This window comes from Odontomachus brunneus, unplaced genomic scaffold (assembly GCF_010583005.1).
Source record: "Odontomachus brunneus isolate Ranch 3 - 2012 unplaced genomic scaffold, Obru_v1 Obru_scaffold_003, whole genome shotgun sequence".
In the NCBI taxonomy this organism is placed as follows: Eukaryota; Metazoa; Arthropoda; class Insecta; order Hymenoptera; family Formicidae; genus Odontomachus; species Odontomachus brunneus.
In genome coordinates, this window is record NW_022639453.1 from 2,558,090 (window position 1) to 2,583,412 (window position 25,323).

A 25,323-nucleotide genomic window follows, 5' to 3' on the forward strand; every position below is an offset into this window, starting at 1 on the left:
AATTGTGATCTCAATAGAAATTTTTCAGTAGGGTAGATACAGATACAGATTTTGAAATAAAAATATAACTAGATACAGATATAGATACACAACAAGTATCTAGATACTGCAAAAGATACATGTATCTAGATACGTTACAACACTACACGCATGATATGGTAGATGAGTTGTAATGGTTTCGTCTGCCATCATATATATTAGATCTTATATATTAAATTTTATACATTAGATTATATATTAGATCAAACTAAACAAAAATGTCCTCTACCGTTTTGTAAATGACTACATAGATTTTTAAATATTAATTAAAGAAGATTTGTGCATTATTGCGCACAATCATGTTACAATTTTCTTTAATTATTATTAATAATTAAAGATCTATGCTATTAATTAATAATCTAGTTATTTACAAAATGAATAAGGTCTTTTTGTTCAATTTCACCTAATATACAAGCGCAGAACAGCACACATCGCCACTATAGCTCATTTACTATATCTCGCATTTATTAATCTTCTTTAATTAATATCTCGATTATTATTGCAAATATTGCAAAACAATATAGGACTTTTATGTTCACCTTAATTCGTTCTACGTTCTAAAATTGCGGAGGAGAATCTAAAACACCCTGTATATATAATCATGTATATATAATCCTGTATATATAACCATAAATATTTAAAAAGGACACGTGAGGAAGAATGAAAAAGAGATAGAGACGAAGAGAGTAATCGCTGATGGATCTACGACAATAATCCGACAATTTGATGATTGATACGATCTAAATTACGGTCTAATTAATCCCGTATCCGACAACAACGATTAATAATACTCGCGCCCACGGACGATTAAGACAACAATTTTCCCAGGATCAACGTCACACAGCCTCCGGATATATTAACCTGGATTTCAACGTCTTCGAGGGGGAAGCGATGAATTTTCGCAAGGCGGCTGAGACAGGAAGACACGCTCGATAATAAAATAGAACGGCTGGCTTTAGTAGCTTCAGCGCGATCGAGCGGTCGTCTTGTCTCTTTATGGAGACTCGTCCGAGTACTCGAGTCTCTTCCGTGTCATCTATCGCGGCGTATATACCGCGCGACGTATCGGCCGCATTAACGGGAAAAGCCGATATGTCGCGATAATGACACCGGAGTAGTCTTTCACCCTTCTTATAGGGGGCGGTAAAACGGTACGGACCCGTTGTTATCGTGTCGGTTGAGCTTACATCTCTCGTCGACCCTCAGACACTATGGGCTATCGACTATATCGCGAAGTAAATTCGATTGAGTACATTCGCTTCGCGAAAGACGTCTTGTCTTTAATCTCTTGCATTGGCATTTGTTTGGCAGGCTTCTAGGATGTATGCATCTATTTAAATCCATATTCAGAAAGAAAATGCTATCTGAAAAAATATAATTTTATCTTTACCTCTTGTGTATGACCTCAAGAGGATTCTGAAACCAAAAGGAAAATATTTTAAACACAATATTTTTTCACTTTATTACAAGAGAAATACTCTTTCGATAAAAATTTTTAGAATATGGAATTTTCAGAATATGGAATTATAGGAAATAGCACCTTACAACAAGAATTATTCTCTTTTAGGTCTCAGGATATTTTTCTTTTAATTTTAAGAAAGAATAATTTTGAAGCTGTAACACTTTTTTTGTAATGATTTCGCTAAGGACAAAATTATATTTTTTTAGATAATACACATTGCTACTTGATCTATATCTACTTTACCTTCCATACACTTTACCTTCCATACACCTACTGAATTTCGTTGAATTCTTTTTAAGAGTTTTATTTTTACGTGACGAAAATAATCGTGCAAGTAGGCGAGAAAGAAACAACAATTAAACGACCGTTCCCTTTAAAGATTTAGAACAGAAGAATATATTGTAGAGAAAGATTTAGGACTTTTTTTTAACTAAATTAAATTTAAAATTAATATGTGTATGCCTTATAAAATTAACATACATACTTATATTAATAAAATTAACTTACTTATTAGTTGACTTAAAAGTTACATGAACGAAATAAACTCAATAAAAAGTTAAATTAAAATTGTTAAAGTTAAATGCTAAAAGTTTATTATGTAAAGCAATATATGTGATTTTTTTGCATAATTATCTTTTTAATCGTAGATTAAATATATACAAAATAATGAAATTGTTGATATATGCAAAGTAATGAAATTGGTGTTTTTTATAAGAAAATAATGAACATATGTGCGTGTGTTTAGAAAGATGAAAAAAGATTCGCTGGCAATATTTTTTATTTTTTGTATCATGTATTGTGTAAGCAGCATCTACCATATCATACGTATAATAATTTTAATGTATATATTATCTTGAAACTTCTGGAAATTTCCAGGAGTTTCCAAATTGAATGATTATAAATCAGTTAAAAACTTCTGCCAACGCGTAAAATATAGATCTAAGTATGAACTTTGAAATTGTATGTGGCAATTACCTAGGGATCTTGATGTTGATAATGGGATTGATAATAGTAATTGTTTCTATTCGTCATGTGAAAACTGCTATCTTAATTTTTGGAAATTCATAACATATCTGACATATCGTGTTACTAAGGTGCCCAAACAGCTTATAGAGTTTAACAGCTTATACATGAGTAATGTTTCTACAATGTTCTCTGATGTAATTTACAAATTTATTTTCAATATGGCTGCTTTTAGCTGATATATTGCATCAGACATTTCGAATTTCGGATTCTGCCACATACAATTTCAAAGTTCATATTTAGATCTATATTTTCTGCCTTGGCAGAAGTTTTTAACTGATTCATAATCATCCATTTCGAAAACTCCTGGAAAGTCAGTTTTATTGAAATCCAAGAAAATACCACATTTTGACCCGCCATATTGGATCCGCTATTTTTAATTTTGAATTATTAACTACAGATTCATAATCTGCGACCCTAAACATCCTTGAAATGTGAGTTTCATTGAGATCTAAAACAATTTTACAATTTAGCCCGTCATATTGGATCTGCTATTTTGAATTTCGGGTTCTTCCACATAGTATCTCAAAGTTAATATTTAGACTTTCATTTTGCACCCTGGCGGAAGTTTTTTCCTCAAAAACTGTTCTGGACATAGCGTAATTGATTTCACGTGAAATGACCCATATATTTTTTTGGAGTAACTAGTTTAAATTACAAGAATAGCTAACTTAAAATTAACTAAGTTCAGTTAAAAGTTATTAACTTTCTAACTCAATTTTTAATTGATCAGCTAGTTGTTATCCAATTCTGGTAGAGAGTATATAGAATACATTGAGTGTATATCTTATTCGTGTCATATACCATGTTCGGAATGTCGCATTTCGTTTCATGTACAGCAATATATCAGGTTGGTATATTTAATTCTTAGAGGGAAATGGTATATGTCACTTTCTTAATACTTCCTCACATTACGAATGCTAAGATTAAGTCAAGTTTGTGGTGAACAACACGTTTGATTTGCGAAAGCATGACACCTCGTAGAATTATTTCAAGGTAAGGGGTGAGGTAAGCAAAAATGCATACTGCACCTGAAATAAATGCATCAAATCGTAATCGAGCGATTTGCAATTCGTATTTGTAGTTTCGTTTTTTAATCATAACTGCACCTTCGTATTACCATTGTAAATACAATCGACCTGTCGTGTCTCGTAAGATTGTTCGGCGAACGCATTTTTATAATCATGTCTTCCGTGAGATGCATCGAGGAACATTTGTCGAGGAACGTTTAACGTTTAACAGTGTCGTTTACTCTCCATCCTACAGCTGGGATAACGAGGTCGGCCTGTTGGAGTATTGCGGCTAATATCCGCATGAAATCATTCACCTCTTCGTCGAGAAGATGCTAAAGTGGCGGTTTATGCTCGTCGTCTTATAGTGCTGCCGGGATGCTCCGGTTATGCAAGGGATGGGTTTCTCTGGTGCGTGTGTGCGTGTGTGTGTGTGTGTGTAGGTATGTATATGTGTGTATATACGGGGGCAACGTCACTCGGTGGTTTATAAGGGATCGGCCGGCGTTGGTGGTGCCGTTGGTGCGGCTTAAGGGTGGCATGAATCAGACGGTGGCGCTTCCACGGCCGCGGAGTGGCGGCTCGATGGTGGCGGCAGCGGGGTTGTTTCTGAACGAGTCTGGTAGACCATTTATCCGTTTCTCGGGCCAACGGCCATGAGAAAATGCTTCCTCCCCCCCTCCCCTTCCCTCCCCCCTCTCTCTCTCTCTTCCTCTCTCTTTCTCTTTCTTTCTCTCTCTTTCTCTCCCTTTCTCCTTCTCTTTCTCTCTCTTTCTCTCTCTTTTTCTCTCTCCCTCTCTGTCATTCATCACCCTTCCTCCCCTGCAGCCGAGACCATAACCAGATTTATATACTCCGCGCAGGAAAGTTCGACTATTCTCGTCGGTGGCATTTCTTCGCACTACCCAGCCGAAATAAAAGACATGGTCTCCTCGGCGATAACCGCTCAGTATTTTTACTCGGAACAAAGAGTAAGATACCGACGCGCGTCTGAATTTGGTAGCTTCCCGAATAGAAATGTAACTAGCCGAGTCCATTCAAGAGCTAGTAGCGTTAAATTGGACTCGATTAAATTTTCTAGCTCGTTATTGACTGATTCTTCACATTAATGTAGAATCAGTCTTCTGATTTAATATTGTGCAATATAATATTCTCCCAACAATTGCTTTCAATTCAAGTTATATCGTCTACGAATGACGATATATTATAATGATAATCCTTTCTTGAGGTATCCTGGAAGTGGTCCATCAACGTCGAAAGAATACCTATCGAGAAAGATTATTTTTATTAGGTCACTTGCATACTCGATAACAATGTTCGTTTTAAAATTCGACCTCTCTGTTCTACATTATACGCATTATATAATTCTATACTGTTGTTTATGACCAGAAAAGCTTGGTAATTTATAAAGTGAATATTCCAATTAGTAATCAAGTGACCTCGTCATGAAAATAAATGAATCAATTAATAATATACGTATTAAACTATATATAGAAGTAAGCGTTACTTTAATGGTTAGCAGCGATGTTAAGTACAACTTGACTATCGTGTGGCTAATCACGAGATTCAATTTTTCCTCGAGCAATAAATCATAGAACAGCGTTAGATCATAATATCGTGCGAGAGAGCGCAACACGCGATAGAAAGGAGGGTATAACTTTTATAAGGGGTTTCGCGACCACCCGGGAATCGTTTTATATTTATATTTTCTTACGTATTTTTTTTGTAGAAACCGAAAATTGTCAGTATAACAACGCCAGACCTAAGGAAAAAAAATATATATATTTTATATATATACATATCTTTATATACATCTTTTATATATATAAGGTGAGTCCATTTTAATTTATCCAGTCGAATATTTCAAAAACTAAGACCGGAAAATGTTTCAGACAAAAGTGATATGAATTGATGGGGGACATAAGAAGGTACCATTGGTTTGACCTTACGTGGCCCCGCCAAGATTAGGTCGAGGTCAACTTTGCTTTTTTAAATAGAAACATACATTTTTTATTACGGAATTTTGTTCTACGTAAAGAAGCAAACAACTTTTGTTTGAAAATATTTTTTATCCGATCTTTATTTTTTAAGATATTTACGGAAATATCTACAAAATTATTGGTTTCAATAATTTTTTACTCAAATTGTATTAACTTTACCGAAAAATAGCAAGAGATAAAAATTGTCTATTTTCTTCTCATAGAGTTCTAAGATTTTTTTCAGAATTTTTGATTAACTTTTTAGTACTTCATGAAAATGCAAGGAAATGCAGTACTAAAAAGTTAATAAAAAATTCTGAAAAAAATCTCAGAGCTCTATGAGAAGAAACTAGATAATTTTTATTTTTCGCTATTTTTCGATAAAGTTAATAGAATTTGAGTAAAAAATTATTGAAACCAATAATTTTGTAGATATTTCCATAAATATCTTAGAAAATAAAGGTCGGATAAAAAATGTTTTCAAACAAAAGTTTGCTTCTTTACATAGAATAAAATTCCGTAATAAAGAATGTATGTTTCTATTTAAAAAAACAAAGTTGACCTCGACCTGATGTTGGCGTTGTTATATTGATAATTTTCAATTTCTACGAAAAAAATACATAAGAAAATATAAATATAAAACAATCCCTGAGCGGTTGCGAAATCCCTTATAAAAGTTATACTCTCCTTTCCACGGCTAACAAGGACAGTCCGTCCCGTAGACGCGAAAGTGTATAAATCGCGCAAGAATGTTGAACCATTGCGTTTAGGGAAATTTATGTGAGCCGAGCATACACCGATTGCGATACGCACGAATCGAAAATACGCTGATGGATGGCGTTTACCGTAACGCGAAAGAATGAGAGGGATAAAGCGGTATACCGGGAAAGCGTCCGCGTTAGACCGGCGGCATTAATTCTATCTCATCTCTTGGAGATTCGCTCTGTTAAATTTCGCCCTCCCTTCGTGAGAAGGACCCTCCGAAATAAATCGTCGGCATTTACTCGAATTGCCGATCGTAAGATGCGTTCGGGTTCGCCGATTCGCCGAAACCGCGTATAACGAATGACTCGTTATCTTATTTTTCCGTTCGACATTAATCTCGTGACTTATCTCTGTCTTTTTCTCCCTCTCACCCCCGCTCTCTTTCCAAAACAGCTCCGTCGATGCGTCGCATCGCGATCGCGTCGCGACACGTACATCGCGATAAAAGTTTCTCCTCTAGTCGACTCCACTACATTCTTTCGTGTTCTTATTCCTTTTCCAGGATGGGCTTCGACGGCAGGACATGCATCCTACGAGCGCTTTGCGAAGCGTCTCAGCGATTAATGCCGAAGGGAAATACTTTGGTGGAGGAGATGATGAGGATATCGTTCTCGTAAGTTTCCGTCTTGTTACTGATTTCTTTTTTCTTCTTTTTTTTCACGAAACGAAAGCTACTCGGCATGAGGATGCCTCGCAGGTCGCGGATTGCTATTTCATCGCTCCAAATCTCTCCGTTTCTTTTTTTTTATTCGGATAATTCACGGACACTTAGCACCGCGCAATTTCACAATTCAAAATGACGCAACTGAAAAGCGTAGCGCGTGAGAGAAAAGAATAAATGCAGTGGAAGATACAGATAACTGAGCTAAAGAGAATACGAGTTAAATAACGGTGAATGAATAACGATAGCTTTCTTCGCGGCTATATCGTTTGCGAGCTCTACAGGGCGTTGCAAAATAAGTGGTTCGTATTTTAATGATAGGTTCTACGAATTATTTAGTATTAAATCTTAAGGCGAACAGGGAGGTCATTCGTGTCTGGACATTTTCAATAACTTTGTACTTCTTCTTATTTCGAAATTTATAAGATTTCGTATATGTACTTCAGAATGAAGTTAGTATAGTAGGAGCACTCAAGAAAAGCTCAATAGAGACAAAATTCGTTAGTTATTGTCTAAATGGCAGCCGGAATAAATCGATCCTAAACATGAGTGATTCCTCCTCTGCTCCTATTCACTTTAAGTACGCCATATAAAGTTGGATGGATTCCAATACATTTTTAAACTTCATTTCAATTTCACTTTAAATAGTAAACTTATTTGAATCTCACTTTGAATAACACTTCAATAAAAAAACTATGTTGTTATTATTTGATTTGCGTATTATTGTATTTTTGTGGCCATATTATTATGCACAAGAGTGATATAATCTATTCCTTTAAATATTGTATGTTTCAATGGTTTTTCAAGTTATTTTAATGTATTTAACTAATATGGTATTTTTGAATTTTAACAAGACTGGATAAACATAAGTAAAATTAATGAATTTACTCAAATATATGCTTCTTTTCTAATTTCTTGTAGTTTTTGTGTTTCTTACTTCTTTTCTTATTTTTATATTTTATAATGCGCAAAAATGTTTCTTCATGTTATTTAGCCTTATTTTCTTATTCAAATATACATCATTTTTGCATGCCGAAATAATTCGACTTTTTTCAAGATACTATAATAAACTATTATTCTTTTATTAATTACTATTTTAAATATAAAACTTTAAATTTATTTTTTAACAAATATAACAAAAATTATGATTTTTTATTGGGAGTACAAATTAGTTCAGTCCGTTTTTTTGTGGTCAAAAATGCATTTACTTCAGAACAAAATGAATGAACAAATTAATCAAAGTATTGTCCATCGCTGGCTACTATTTTTTCCCACCTCTCAGGCAACTTTTGAATTCCATCTCGAAAAAATGTCTCGTTTTTTGAGGCGATCCAAGTTAGGAGCCAATTTTCGATTTCTGCGAAAAAAGTGAACCGGTGACCTGCCAAATCGTGCTGCATCCGTCGAAACAACCAGTAATCAGAAGGAGCAATGTCCGGCGAATACGGCGGGTGCGGTAAAATATCCCACTTGAGCGTTTCCAAATAATTTTTTACGACTTTTGCGACATGAGGCCAAGCGTTATCATGCAGAAGAATAACTTTGTCATGTCTTTGCTCGTATTCCGGCTGTTTTTCTCGTAATGCACGGCTCAAACGAATCAATTGTTGCGTAACTCCCAATGATTCTGCAAGCTCCTCTTGCGTTTGACTCGGATCTTCATCGAGTAATGCCTCCAATTCTTTGTCTTCGAATTTTTTTGGCTGTCCAGAGCGAGGCTTGTCTTCAACGCTGAAATCACAATTCTTGAAACGTCGAAACCATTCCCTATATGATTTATCAGTTGGAGCATTGTTACTATAAACTTCTACAAGCATTCGATACGCTTCAACTGCACTTTTCTTCCAACTAAAGCAAAAAACTAAAACCTCCCGCAAATGCTGCTTAGTTAACACAAAATTTGACATATTCAACACAATAAAAAACAGGGGTTTTGTATGAAACTCAAAGCGATATAAACTGAATATTATTGACAGATGTCTAACCTCTCTGAAACCACCGAAATCAGCTGTCACTATGAAACATTCATAACAGCCAGAGCCATTTTTTGAAAACGGACCGAACTAATTTGTACTCCCAATAAAATAAAGTAGCTTTTTCGTGAATTCTTGTTAAAAAATAATTGAAAATAATATAGAACTTTGTTTTTTTAATGACCTTATAATTTATTATGAGGTTGGAAAATTGAAGCTTGAAGGAAATTGCATGAATTTTTTCAGAATTTTTCAAGAATTTTAAGTTGACGAAAAAATGCGTCGGACATGACCTCTTTATTCTCTATAAAAGTACCGAAAATACCTATTCACCGTAAAAGTTAGAATCTGTCTGTCCTCGGTAAAAATGTTAAACGTGAGTGTCATTTACCGCGGGGATCTTTTAGATTTCAACGATGTACACCTGTATATCGCCGTTATACGGCTTCAAATTAAAATTCTATCCAAGTCCACTCGAGATTAATTAAAAAATTCGATTTTGTTAGTTGTTCTCTCTCCCTCCCGTCGAAACGCGACAAGCTCTTCAATTTCAATAGTTTGCATAAAAACTATCTGACTCGATGGTTTTGTAAATAAAAGCGACTGCAAATTGATCAAAGAGGATTTGTTACCGCCACTTGACCCATTTATTGATAAAAAAACCCACATAGAATATATCGCCTACGTGTGCAAATAAAAAGGAATTTTTTCATGAAATTAGTTCATGATGAAACAAACACTTTTTGAGAACACCTTAACTTTATTCATAAGAATGCGTTAGCGTGATAAGATGATTTAACTGGCGCGCGACAAATGTTGTTTTGATTAAGTTTCTCTCATCTCTCACCCGATCTCACTTAACGCAAAATACACTCGGAATATTAGCCTCAGAAAATATTACGCATTAATTTATATTCTTTAACGTCACTTTCAAATTGAAACGCGGATGATAAACGCGTCCTTCTTGCGAAGGGAAAGAAAAAAAGTGGGCAAAAATAAATAAAACGTCAGGCGATTCTCCAGCTAACGCACACGTCGACGAATTAAAAACGTGACCAGACTCACGCACAGTCTAAAATAGCCTCGTTTCGTCTGACGATTTTGAGAGGGAACCCCTGCCGATTATCCCCCCGTAAACGAGCGTTACGGGCGGCCTACTGATCATCTCGAGCAAGAATGCGCAATTTGCAAAACGTTAGAGGGATCTTCTGCGAAGGGTCGCCTACTCGAGAACAGCTGACCCTCTGCTTTCACATGCGGATATTTCGGATATAATACCTCAGCGAACAGTGGAAAAGGTGTGCGTGTGCGTGTTTATATGTAAGTGAAAGAGAAAGAGAGAGAGAGAGAGGGGGAAGAGGGAGAGAGAGATAGAAAGAGAGAGGTATTCGATGGCAGATTCCCGATCGTCGTCCAGGGGCTGTCCAACTGGCCCCGATTCAGCCGTCGTCCACGTAGGCAGATCGACGTTCCCTCGTGTAGTCGGCCCTGAAAGCGGCTCATTCAGCGTCTCTCGTTACAGGCTGCCCCTGAAGAGAGTCTTCTCGTTCGAGCCGGAGGAGCATCACACGTACACCCAGGCCCATAAAGCCGGCCATGAGGGCAAGAACTGCGCCGTCCTGTTTCCCGGGTGCAGCTTCTCCCTCATCGACATGGCCCTCGGGAAATATAACGCGCCCCTGCGCCCCGACCAGTCCGCAGATCCTTCGGACTATTCCGGAACTTTCGACACGGGGGATGAGCCCGCCGCGGATTGGCCGAGGTACAACATGAAGTAGCGCGTTGCATGTAAACGACAACCTGATTTCCGTGGGCGCGAACGTGCCCCTTGACCTCACGATGATCCGCCTGCGTGCCGTTTCGTGGTCGCTCTCAACATCGTCTTCGTCGTCGAAATATTGCTTTCACGGTTATTTTGCAAAACCTATCGGACCGAAAGAATCAATGAAGAGTCTAGATATACAATATGCTATGCGGGTTGGTGTTATTCTAGTGTTTTAGAACTATTTAATATTCAATTAAATTGAATATTTTTCAATATTTGGAATATTTGTTATATTTGTATTTTATTTATTCCTATTATTAGGAAGTTATTGTTAACATTATTTAATTTGTTTCAGTTTTAGTAAGCAACGTATTAATTATTACTTATTTGATTACTAAGAGAGTAAGTGCGACAAACAAATATTAAATAATTAGGACAGATAAATAGTGGGATTAATAGACAATAAAATAATAAATCTTCCTTCTTTATGATTCGTTTATTGTCACTTCTTCAATGATGTTGGAAGTTTAATTGGGATTTGGAGATTCAAAAGAATCGAGAGAGAATATGTTACAAAGTTCAGGAGACAGCTGTTGTGTATGCGCAATAACAAAAATCTAGATTTGAATACAGTATAATAACGATAATCTTTCAAGCAGAATAGACAACGTTGATAATTTAAAAAAATAAGACTTGCGGAATATATATATATATATATTTTTTTTTATGTTAATTCTTATGACTTAATAGTATTGTTTTAATATTTTTATATGTGATATTTGTCTTTGTCAAAAAAATCATTACGTTTCTAAATCTACGTACGACGCATATATTGCGATGTTATAATTATAATTAGTTATAATTAGTGTTATTAATGTTATAATTATAATTAGTTAATTAGAAAACACTAATATATTATCGCTAGCGACTATTCGCAAATCTTCTTTAATTAATAATTAAAAATCTACAAAGTTATTAGAAAAATGATAAAGAATCTTTTTGTTCAGTTTAATTTAATATACGAGCACACAATAGCAAACGTCGCCATTACAACTCATCTACCACATCTCGCATAATTATTCACAAATCTTTTTTAATTAATATCTTGATAATTATTGGAAAGATCACAAAACGGTATAGGACTTTTATGTTTACTTCAATCCGTTCAGACCTCCACAAGAGCTTCGCAAGTTGTTCTACACCCTGTATATCGAGGTGGAGTGCAAGATTCTAGAAGGTTCCGATCGCTTTCTAGAGCTACCAAGGTCGCTACATATACAAGCGTCGCCTTGGTAACAGCTCACTGTTAGACGCGAAAAGGAACAACGCAGTTGTCGATCGATTTTCAGTGAACACGGACGTCACTACCTCTCTAAGAACTTTTTTCTTTCGTGCGGAACTCCACTATTCATCTGTAACTCGTTTTCTTTCTCTCTCTTTCCCTCTCCAATTCTCAATCTAATCGAGAACTCTTTACCTATGAACTTTTTGAAGTAAAGTGGCTGGTTCGCGCTGCTTGAGCCGAACACTCTTGCCTATGAACCCTTCAGAGCGAGGTAACTAGTCGGTAACTTTCTCGGAATCATTCGCTCTTTGCCTGTGAACCTTTCGGAGCAAGGTGGTTAGTTCACGCTCTTTAAGCCAGATACTCTCGCCTATAAATCATGACTAATCGGCATTCTTCGGAACCGACTACTCTTTGCTTATGAGTCCTTCAGGGCGAGGTAGTTTTGGACGCTCTTTGCAGCCATCCTGACATTATTTGTTCAAGAATTTGTCGTGCGGTTCCTACTGCTTCCTACGCCAGCGCCTTACCTGCTTCTGCTGCAGCTATCCGCCGCCTCCTACGTCGACGCCTTCCTTCTCCTGCTGCGGGTATCCGCCGTCTCCTACGTCAGCGCCTTCCTGCTCCTGCTGCGGCTATCCGCCGCCTCCTACGTCGGCGCCTTCCTGTTCTTGCTACGGCTATTCGTCGCCGTCTTCCTACGATATTCTCCATCGACCAAGTTCCTGCGCTTCCCATCGGCTGATTTCTTACGCTCCCCCGTCGGCCCAGTTTCCTGCGTCTCTCTCTCTCTCTCTCTCTCTCTCTCTCTCTCTCTCTCTCTCTCTCTCTTTCGTCGATCGAGTTCCTGAAATCATATGTCGTGCGCCTGCGATCCTCTCCGTCAGCTGCGCTTCCTCGTCGGCTGAATTTCCTACGCTGCCTATCTTCTGTACCTCTGAAAGCACTAACTACTAGCATTCTCTACTAATGTTTCGTTCGTTAGAAAGTGTCAGCGCTTAGGATTTGGTAGGCAATAAAATGTGTTCATCAAGTTAATAATACTCGATTCAGTACCTATGCGAACACCAGAACTAGAATCTCGTCCAGTGCGTGTGATCGTAACAGACAGACACAAAAATATTTAAGGAAAATTTTTGTGTATTTAAATGAAATAAATTATGTCTCTTAGATGCAGTTATGATGCAATATTATTCCCAAAACATTATTTTGAAAACATTTTTCCAATAATTTTTGTCATCTAATGGCAAGAATCAGAATTACTGAGGCATCAACGGACTGAACAAGTAATTAGATGTTGCTGCAGAGTAACAGTGTTAATAGATACATCCTGCATCTATCGTTTTTGCACATAACTTATGAGAAATTGATGTTACTGAAAGCAATATTGCCAAATAAATAATTAACTAATGTTTGTGACTAAGAATAAAATCATTCTTAATCGGAATTTAGACCAATATTCATAATTCGTCATCATTTGACAATTTAATTATATGTAATTATATATAATATAATTATAACTTCATAAATCCCCGATTATTCGTCAATCTCTCTGTATACCTGTACTTGTTATCATTTATTATTTCATACAATAAACATTAATCTATATAAAGCTTGGCCAACAATAGCAAGGCCAAATAAGCGGTTCTAGCGAATTAACAACTCAATTTGTGCATACACAAACTATTTCATAAAAATCATAATAATAATAATATAATTTGGATCTTACAGTTTAAAGGCTTTAAGTTTTGATAATTTTGAAATTATAACTTCTCTGTAGTTTTTTATGAAGATATATGATGGCTTTAAACGCGGTAAGTATAGGAAACGTTTCTCATAAATTTTTCCTTGTCGCTGGGTCGGCGATGCAAACTTTGCGGCAAGTTGTGACCAGAGGATTCGATGATCGTGTTCGAGCAGAGGTAATGAATAAAGTTTTGATAAAATTTTCCTGAAGAGTCTAGTATCATGAAGTATTGTGTGATTCACATTCATGGATTCTGCCTTGTCAGCGATCTTCAGCTATTGGGATAAGATTTAGCTTCAGGCATTCAATCTTTGCCTGGCTCGGCTTCTATTGGAGGTAACTAAGTTAAGATAGCACTGTGAACAGCGGATGAAGAATGTAGCTATTCTCCAATCTTTTCTTCAAATCTCTCATTAAATGGTGCAGTTTATATACAGACGCCGTTCGACGCTTATGTAGTAGTGAGTGGCCAGAGGGAGAAGGCGGGCAATAAGGGACGATCTCAGCGCGATCCAGACACTGTTTCTACCGTACTCTTCTTACTGTATTATATTCGCATATTACATACGATTATTCTCCTAACTTCTTTAATTAATAACCCAAAATTTGACGTGGTTGTTCACGAAATAATAGAGGAATTTTTTTTTATCAGTTGGATCTTATTTATTGATGAGAGTTTTATATGTATATACGTCAGAACATTCTCTATATAAATCTATATTTCTATATGGCAAGCGCGCTTAATGTATTGGTCGTACTTTGATGTGTTATTATTATTAGAGTATGATAGTAATTGGCTATGATTAATCACAATTGACCACGACTATCCTTGGCAAACTGTCATTAGCTTTCAAGAACTTTTCAACAGAGCATTGCTAGAAGTCATTCTCACAAGTTGTAGACGGCTTTTATGTGGTGTCTGAAGATAGGTTTGTACTTCAGTACTTCAGTACAATGCTTCTATTGCCAGTTATCTTGATATGCACAATGAATCAACTCCCAAGATACTAGAGGAATAGGGGGAGAATACTAATGGAAAATTAATTTAGTTACCTTGTTCGTCATAGCATCTTATCACACATACATATACATAGATTGAACGTTCCACAAGAGACTGCGAAGACTCTTGACTTGAAGAGGATGTTAGTGCATTCATCTTTGTCTAACATGACTTCTCTTGGACATTTCGTTTAGCTTTCTGCAATAGGAGTCAAGCTAGACAAAGATCAAATACCTGTAAATAATGGAAGAGAAATATACGTAGCTGTGCTTAAAATTTTATCTTTAAACCTCTCATAAGAAGATGCAGTCTACATATACAAGTCTATATATCTTATCAATATCGCAAGATAACAACTCGATGATTCGCAATTTGGAAGTCTTGCATTAAGGAATTGCTTCCACTAGATGAATATTTTAAATTGAAATTTAACGGCGAAAACGATGTAAGTATCCTGATATTTTATTTTGTACAGCCAAATGTATGGAAATGAGGTTGGAAAATCTAACGAAGGTGGAATATTCTTGAAGGCTCTAGTATTATAAAAGTTGATTTCAAGTTCATGTATATCACGTTATCAGCAATAATTAGCTTTTGGACAACTGAGACAGTGTTGAATTAATACAGCATTGCCATCAGTCGCGGTCGTAAAACAAAATGACATCTAGGGAGCTAGAACATTTAATATGTTAGACGTGCTTTAATGCGCGATTATTATTAGCATATGATAGCAATATTAGTTACGATTAATTGTAAATAGTTATGATTGGCTATAATTAGCTATGATAAGTTGTTATTAGCTAAAACAACCCCTAAATAATTAATAATATTATACTATTATATGTTACAATATTATGGGCGCTCTGTCTATAAAATTCAATATAACTTTCAATTAAATTGAAAAATAAATTAATTTAAATATAAATTAGTTGATATTCTAAAATGTTGGATAACACAGCGGCTTGTGTGTGTGGCTATTTTTTTAGTTTTCTATATAAAAAGGAAGAGGAAAAAAGGAATGAAGAAATAGTAGATGGAAAGACGAAAATATACTCATGAAAACTTGCTGAACGAATTAGAAATGAACGAGTTAAACGATTATCAAAACTTTGTATATTTAGATAGTTTAACATTTGATAAATTGTTGACTTTGATTGAACATGAAATTGAAAAAATTGATACTTGCATGCGAGACGCCATTCCATCAGTCCATTTATTACACTGAAGTACCTTGTTTTATTGGGAATTCTTTCGAAAATCTAAAGTTCATAAATGCTATAGCCTCAAAATATTGTAATAGAAACTAGCAAGGCGATAATATATACATTGAAAGATAACATATGCATTTTTATATAACATGTTCCCACTTTTGAATTTTGCACTAAAAAAAGTTTTGAAGTACTATTACATAATAATACTCACAAACGTATCAATATTTAATATAACTTGCGCAATATATTTAAAAAGACTTTTGATTGATACAATATATTACACAAACTTTCAATATAGTTTCCAAACGATTAACAATATTTCGAAACATCAAATATTGTGTAATAATATTAATTGTCTAGGGGCCTCTTAATGAGAGATTTTTAGTCTTTTCAACATAACATTGCTATGAGTTGCTGTTGCAAGACATAAATAGTTACAAGAAATAAAATAATTTTCATGTAACGTTCGGAAATAGGTCGGTGAAATTGTTTTTCAATATAATGCTCTTGTTAGCGATTGTTTTGGGGTATGCACAAAGAATCAATTTCCTAGATACTAAAGACAGAATATTACTTTGTCCCCTGATTACCTTCTTCTAGCAATTTACACATATTACAATTTTTACAAATATTTACAAATATTACAAATTTACAAATTTTTACAAATCAAGCTGTGCATAACAGCTTGATGGCAAAGCGCCGCGTGTCATTAAAGCTACTCCAATATTGGGAGTATTAATCGAATAAATATTTAATCGATTAGATAATCGGCAAATCAATAATCAAAATTAATCAATTACATATGTCGCGCAAATAATTTAATTGATTGATGAAATTAATTATTGATCAATGTATCAGCATATCAATAATCAAAATTTGGTAAATAATATATTTCATTAATTTTGATAATTAATTCACCAGTTATTTAGATCAACTAAAATTTTAATCGATTAATATCCAAAATTAAGTTGCGTACGTTAAATCGATAGTGCAAGATTTGACGATGAGATATAAATATTCGGTTCGAATTTTGTGTTAAAGTACAATTAACTAGTACGAAAAATAAAATTGAGGACATGAAAAATTATCGCGCAAACGGCCTTCATACGTGCTTTTATTTACACCATAGTATTGAAACCATATCTTTGAGCCACGTAACTTTTTCCTCAGCCATTTTTTCACAGCTATAAAAATGGTAGAATTATTCAACGTGCAACAAAGTAAAATGGAACACCCTGTGTATCGTGCGCGAAACGGAAGGACGCGTGACTCGCGAATAACGGAGTTGAAAGCGGAAACTGGAACGCTGTGGAAGCCGGAGGAATATTTCACATGACATTGCTGAAGTGGATACGGCTAATGTTTTCCATGACAGGCTATAACAATTCCTCGTTACATTGTTGCCGCGTGCATAGCGGCGCCGATTTAACTAATTGGATAAAGTTGTAGCGGATCAAACGACATGGCACGCGAAATGCCAGGTATGCGTTGGAAACCAATGAAAAGTGATTGACAAAGAAGCGGGTCCGACGAGGAGCATCGAAATTCGCATGTAATCGAGTCTCGAGGTCATTTTGAGAATCTTCCCGCCTTGTTTACTCCGATTTTTCTCTTCCTCTTTTCCAAGAGAACATTTCGCGCTTCGACTTCACAACCGTATACCACATTGTCGCGCAACTTGCGACAATTAATAATACTATATGTATAAAATATATTCCCAAAGTTTGGTTTTGAAATTCAAAATCTAAATGGTTGTATAGGACCATTTCTCGCACGTAAATACAAACGCATGAGGCGAGATTTGAGCGCACAGTAACTCGTAACGGCTTGTTTCGAAAAACCCGTTTGAAAAAATGGAAAAAAACCATTATAAGAAAGATCTATTAGAAAGGTGTTTAATTGGACATACAAAAAATGCGAATAAAAGTTTTAATATTGAAGACAAGCCTCGCTCTAGACAGCCAAAAAAATTCGAAGACAAAGAATTGGAGACATTACTCGATGAAGATCCGAGTCAAACGCAAGAGGAGCTGGCAGAATCATTGGGAGTTACGCAACAATTGATTCGTTTGAGCCGTGCATCACGAGAAAAACGGCCGGAATACGAGCAAAGACATGACAAAGTTATTCTTCTGCATGATAACGCTCGGCCTCATGTCGCAAAAGTCGTAAAAAATTATTTGGAAACGCTCAAGTGGGATATATTACGGCACCCGCCGTATTCGCCGGACATTGCTCCTTCTGATTACTGGTTGTTTCGACGGATGCAGCACGATTTGGCAGGTCACCGGTTCACTTTTTTCGCAGAAATCGAAAATTGGCTCCTAACTTGGATCGCCTCAAAAGACGAGACATTTTTTCGAGATGGAATTCAAAAGTTGCCTGAGAGGTGGGAAAAAGTAGTAGCCAGCGATGGACAATACTTTGATTAATCTGTTCATTCATTTTGTTCTGAAATAAATGCATTTTTGACCACAAAAAACAGACCGAACTAATTTGTACTCCTAATAGTACGATTTGGTTAGCTCCAAAGCATGTACATTCTGACCTTAAACTCGCGCGATTATTTATAATAATCGATAAATTGATAAGAAGGCGAGTGTCCTCTTTGTTACGCGCACAGGCGCGCTGTAAACTATTTGGAATCCATTGTCGTGCTGCATTCACCTTCGATCGCGTCGTTCTGTATCCTATTTGGCATTTAGCGTGCAACCATTTTTCAAACGCGCTGTTATATAGTATACAAGACGGTACGATAAAGGGTTAATCGCGCACGGTCGACGTGGATTGGGTGAGATACGGCGCGAAATGGGATGGTGCATCAAGAACCGGTAGACGTAACGGGTAGGTGAGTGATGGGAACGAGAGGGGTGCAGAGAAGAGCGCCCCCTCGAGATAGCACTTATGCCATATTCGCTACGTATCATAAATACTTGATATCTCCTCGAAGGGAATGATAAGTTCTTCTCCGAGACATTCTTTCCGTATGCGTTGCCAGATGGGAAATTACCTCGAGGGACGTAATCTCGCGGTCATAATCGACCAAACCATATCTGAATTTTCTCCTTAGAAATTTCGACGGCAAAAGAAAACGCTGAACTTTCCGAAAAAAGGGGCCACCCGGGAGCGTTTGCTCTTCGCGAGAGGGAAACAGATTTTGGACTGCGATTCGATGACGGCCGGATGAGCGTCTCTGCGGGAATAATGACACTCTCGTGACGCCGATGTCGTTGATATTACTGGCGTTGAAAGAAAGCCGATATATCGATCGTGTGGCTAAAGCAAGGCTCGTTAATAATACTGCCGGATAGTTTCGATAATTCGCTATTATGTAGCGAATATCGCGGCGTCCCCTTTTTTCCGCCCAACCTCCGCCCGAGGTCATTTTGAACTTTTATTGACGTTAGGAACGATTCTAAAATAATAATGGTAACAATAATCGCCAAATAAATGCGGGCGAGTCTGCGAGATATTTACGAGTTCAGCCACTCCGCTGAACGACGGAGGAGAGAGGCCATTAGTTGCTCTTTCGCTCTATTTATGCCGTAAAGGTTGCCTCACGTTTTATTGCCGACGTCGTGTTTGTTTTGCCGGTAAGGGAAGGCCCTTTTTGCTCCGTGTACAAGGTACAGCTTTTTATCATTACACGGCGAGTACGATGCACCTATCTTGGTAGCCTCGTCACACGTGTAACCCTACCTTTTTCCCGAGCGATGCATGCGAATAAAGAGGCTTCGACGTACGTCCGTGGGAGATAAAAGGGCCGTGTCCTGTGAGAGCGATGCATTGTAAAGTTACAATTAACTATGTAACGCTCCCCGAGCTCGGGAATCAACGGCAATTGGAGACCCATCTCTTCAAATCGGATTAGACGCGGTGTGGCGGGGAGAATCTATCGAAATTACCCCAGAGGTTCCTCGGTAATTGTCTCATGCGCGAATACATTCTGTTACTTACAAGAAAGCACATTTAGACATATTAATGCAACAAGCCACGCCATACGTCGGGGCGGCGCGTGCTTTACATTGCGTTCAATGAGGCGATTATTTTGCCTAAGTGAGGAAATTATGTATATAAGTAAGATCTAATATATTAAAAAGCTGCATTTTTGGGCTTTACTTAGCAGCGGGATATTTCGTTTCTCATACCTGCGACAATGAAAATTGCGTTTAAGGAAATTACGTCGTCATAATTGCACTGACGGAGCATTAATGTTGCCCTTTAATGGCAATTGAAAGGCGGGAATTCGATTTTTACATTTTCGGTAGCTCTATCCTTTATAGTGAGCTTATTATACAAAATTAATAAGCGATAGACCGATGACGTCCGTAAGATGCATTAGCGGATAAAATTTACTTTTGCTTTTATTTTCCTTCATCTGTCATTGGAGCTTTATTTAAATACACGTACATGCGTATGCAATGCATTGATTTCACTATGCATTATACTGACAAACAAACATTTAAAAGTATCCCTCGTCGTTTTTTGAGTTTCAAGTATATTGTGGAGAAACTACAAATAGATATATATACCCATACAGCACAAATGTTCAATAGATATTCTAAGAATATTCGAATATTTTTAGAATATTTTTAGGATTTATTGAACATTTGTGCTATATGAGTATATATATATATATATATATATATATATATATATATATATATATATTGTACACACACACACATATATATAAAAGAGACACGCATATTATATACAAATCTATAGCGCGACATTTAAACCTTTGAAAATTTTATCTTAGGAGATACTTTTACTATAAAATAAAGATATATATAAGAGAAATACGTATGTTTTTTATACATTTAAGGATTACGGATTCTTTATAGATTGAAGCAACCTCCCGAAAGTAATTTGACAAAATAGATTGTGAGTGAATACCTTATGAATTGTGAAACATACTCGTATTAGAAAGAATTAACTGACACGTCCCATCTGACTACAATTTGTATATATCTTATAGCGCAATATTTATACAATTTTATATATATATAATTTTTAATAATATAATTTTTAGATAAAAAGATATTTAAATAAAAAAGAATACTTTAAATCGTTTGAATATACTTTTAAAATGTTCTAGAAACTATCCTTTTCCCTTGACGGTTAGTAAATCGTCGTAAAATTAACGTGGTATGCAATCTTCCTCTTTAATTTATTTCTCATGATTTTCTCATATAATATTATGTTAATTTTACGGCTTTTCCAATTTCAATATGTATGTAATGTTAATATAATGCTAACGTAATGTATGTAATGTATATAAGTTTACGCGTATTTAAAATTTTCTGAAATCTCTTTCTTTTTCTCTGGTCTTTTTTACTCTTACCTACTTATTTGTCCATGAAAATTTGTAATTTTAATAAAAACTTTCGAATAAAAATATGGTTCGAGGTTCCGCCAAATTGGTTTGAGTTTTAGCTAAAAGAATGCAGAAAAATAAATTTGATAAATAAAATTCCTGATTATATATATATATAGGGGCTCGAACAGAGAGGCGTTCCTGGCTCACCTGTCCTGTTCCGGGATCCCCTACTCTTGGTCCCGGGGGACTCCTCTGTCTGGAGCGCTTCTGGAATCTGAGGGAATATATTGTATTATATTGCAATATATTGTATTATATTTTGTATTTTATTACAATATGTTTTGTGTGTAATATATTATTTTATATTAAAATATGAATAAGAAAAAGAACTGATTCTTTAATGTTAGTTCAGTCCCTTTTTATTCATATTACCTCCTTGTTCATTAGATCTTGATACAAAGCTGTAAAAAATCGGGAGAATTAGAAAAGAAAAGAATAATTCAGACTGCAGTCTACTTTTTGTATCAAGAGAATATAATATGCGAGGAGATAGTAAGTCTTGATTTCGCCAGCTATATGCACATTCTTAAGGAATTAAAAGAACTTATAAGAGGTAATTTTATATTATTGATTATAATAGAATATCTTTAAAGTGAGAATATTAGAAAACGATTTATATAATTTATTTATTTTGTGTATAACTATGCATTTTGATTTTTCAATAATTTCATTTTTTTCAATAATTCGATAATTCAATTTTGATTTTTCAATAATTTCAGTAATTTTATGTTTACCAGCATATAACTTTGTTCCTCTCTTATTATAAAAAATCTTTTCTATAAGCAATTGTAGACGCGTTGCATTAGTTTCGCTTTCTGTCTGGCCGCATGCGTCTGCAAATACTTACAACGCATGGAATTTGCAAGTAGTATCTTAAAGAAATACGATTACATAAAATAGTTTTATTATACAAATTTAGGTAAAACTTTTTTCTACTTTTGTCTTTATAAAGTTTTGCAATTTAAAAAAATAATAACAAATTGTAAATATATGTTGAAAAATATGAAATTTTTGAAAAATATAAAAATGTAGTTGTAAAGTGCATCAAATATTATAAATTGTTTGAAATATTTTCTCATAGATTTTTTCCCACCATTTTTTTTAATATTTGCTATCGTTCGATTTAATTTAATTAACTTGGGCAATTCTTGTAGTCTATAAGCATGTGCAAGAAATTATTTATAGAAAAGTACGTGTCTCTTGTTTTCGGCTCTTTAAAAATAAAACTATTTTCTTACCTTTGTTACTCTTTTCTCCTTTCACACTGCACAAACTTATTTTCCAAGATCGCATTCCAGAATACAAGCTGTGAATGCCGCGCTGTAAGTAGATATAGACGCTTTGCGGTCAGACGGGATGCAGGACAGATGCAACGCGCCTATATCTATTTACCGCGCGACACTTATTATTAATTTGTATCCTAAAAATGTGGTCTAGTAAAATAAGTTTATTGCACAGCTAAGTGAAAGTTAAGAAAGTAATTATATTATAGAGAAGCCAAAAATAGGCACGTATCTTTCTAAAAGTACATTCACGGTCTTAGAAAATAAGTTTATTTTAGGGAAGTTAAAAATAAGAGATATCTATCTTCCTTCGTACGTTTAGAAGTTGAAACAATCTCTCGAAACTAATTTCACATATTTGATTATGAACTAATGTTTGGGAAATTGGAAGTTTCCAGGACACTTTCAAACGTTTACATATTGCTAATATATAAATAACATTTAAGAAAGATAAGACATTTAGACAACATAAAAATATAATTAATAAAAACAAAATATATAGTAAGTATAAAACAAAATAATAAATAACAAACAAAAAAATATATATTAACGAATGAATTAATTCTATAATTTTGTTACCTTCTTTTTTTCGCGGCGAATCTGTGATTCTCTGAAGATTTTGCTTATTACGTCTAGTCGTTGATAAGTCGAAAATCTCGAGTAATTCCAGCTTTGATGTTCGACCACGCACGAATCCAAATCAATTACAACAATTCGCAATATTCCGTAACACGGCGACAATAATTTCTCCCATTGCGCGCGTGACACAATTTTTTTCCTCGGTCTTTGCGCTCCATTTTTCCCCATGATGTCTATATATCTCTTTTTTTTACTCCCCCTTTTCCGCTTTCTCCCTTTTTTTCGTCGCCAGTGAACAAAATCCGTTAAGAGCGAACAGATATCGATTCCGCGGCGCGGCACCGCCCCAGTTCGCGGGCCAGGCCGGGCGTGGTGGTCGTAGGCCGCTTATAACAACCCTCTTTTCTACGACACCGTCGCACCGATTCCGTATGGTTAACCGCAATTCCCGCAGGTGAGCATAGTAAGAGATATCTCTCCCTGCGCCCCTCTTCGTGGCTGCGTCGCGGCACGACGTGGAAGCGAGCAAGGAATCGGAGCCGCCAATTTCGCGGTCGATGCGAAAATGTTGGATTCGCGACGCATCACCGCTGCACCTCATGGGACCTGGAAGCGCCGTGAGCGCTTCGACGCTTCCACGCTGAGAGACGCTCGCCAAATAGGCGCGCACGCGTACGTGCGTATAATGTGTTTACTTTTTTAAATAACACACGTGTGAGTGTATCTCGGAAGTGGCGTTACTTGGCACAATCCAACGATCTATTGTGGCACGAGATCGCGATTTCTGCCCAATGAACTCACTCTCTCGGTAAAATATTGAAAAATTTGATAATTATGTAGAATAAGGACTTTTCCGAATTTTGATATTTTTTTGCTGCAATCTTGATAAATATCTTTGTTGTTATTCCAATAGTGATAATCAAATGGGGGAGCCTGAAAAATATGTAAACTATCTATGTTTGTAAGTATTTTTTCTAACATATGCCTGTACGTAGAATATCGTATCCCTTAAGGTTTAAGACTGAAATTGCAACAAAGTACTAAAAAGATTAGAACATTTATTTACTAGTAACAAACACTACTTTATTGGTAATATAAAAAAATAATTTTTACAAAAATAAACATTGAATTTTTATTTAAATTGGAGACCGGATCTTCAAATTGTACATTGAGTTTTTAAATCGTATTTCAAAGATATGCAGTCATAAACAAGTATTAATTAATTATTAATTAATCTTATATTACATTAATATAACAATAAAACAAAGCAAAAGTAAAAGTACGTAAGTAATGTTAGTTAACTAGTGTCATCTATTTTGCTACATAACATAAATATTGCTTTAACAACATGTTTCAACAATATTTTTAACCAATTTGGCTAATTCCTTTATCATGAATCATACCTGTTTCATTTGTCACCGTTTTCATTCGTCATCGCGGTTTAATTCGTTATCGAGAGTAATGATTTCAAAAATCTGAAGGTTTTAGCCGTCGCTCGTTGTTTGTTAAAAAATTATTAACAAAAAAAGTTATATGAATGTAACATAATTTTTCAAAACAGTTCTATAAAATACACACTTTTCCTTGCACTATTGTGAGAAATTCTCACTCTTTAGCTTAAGTACAATAGACTTGGCCCCATCCCGCCGCAGTGCGGGAGCCCCCCAGTTACACGGCTAGAGACAGGCACCTTTTTTATTAATATGTCGGAAACTATAAGCGACCGCCATATAGCCATGTTTATATTATTAAAATATGGTAAAAAATAAAAAAGGTGCCTGTCCCTAGCCGTGTAACTGGGGGGCTACGCCCCCCCGCAAATTGAAATGAAAGTGCCACAAACTTCGAAAAGGGAAAAAATAATTAAAAACATTGAAAGGTTACGAACTTTTCGGCTCCATCATTTGATTATCAATGTTGGAATATTTATCAAGATTGTAACAAAAAATATAAAAATTCGGAAAAGTCCTTATTCTATATAATTATCAAAAAGTTGTTCAATCATGCAATTATGATCGTATGATTTAATAAGGGATTATTTGATATTTTATATATTTTTGTTTATAACAAATAAAAAACTACGTGTACGCGATAAAAAGGAGAAGGAGAGGGGGTGAGAGACAGACAGACAGACAGACAGACAGACAGACAGACAGAC

The 25,323-nt window shown here is 35.6% G+C and overlaps 1 protein-coding gene across 1 annotated transcript in view; it reads left to right on the forward strand.

The window, feature by feature from the left end:
* The window catches only part of LOC116844077, a 35,200-nt gene extending 21,792 nt beyond the window's left edge, over nucleotides 1–13,408 (forward strand). Inside the window, exons 4-5 of the mRNA XM_032815192.1 lie at nucleotides 6,781–6,891; nucleotides 10,435–13,408. Of these exons, the coding sequence (XP_032671083.1) occupies nucleotides 6,781–6,891; nucleotides 10,435–10,690 (367 nt within the window). The 3' untranslated portion in view covers nucleotides 10,691–13,408. The remainder of the gene's footprint in view (nucleotides 1–6,780; nucleotides 6,892–10,434) is intronic.
* Nucleotides 13,409–25,323: the final 11,915 nt, after the last annotated feature.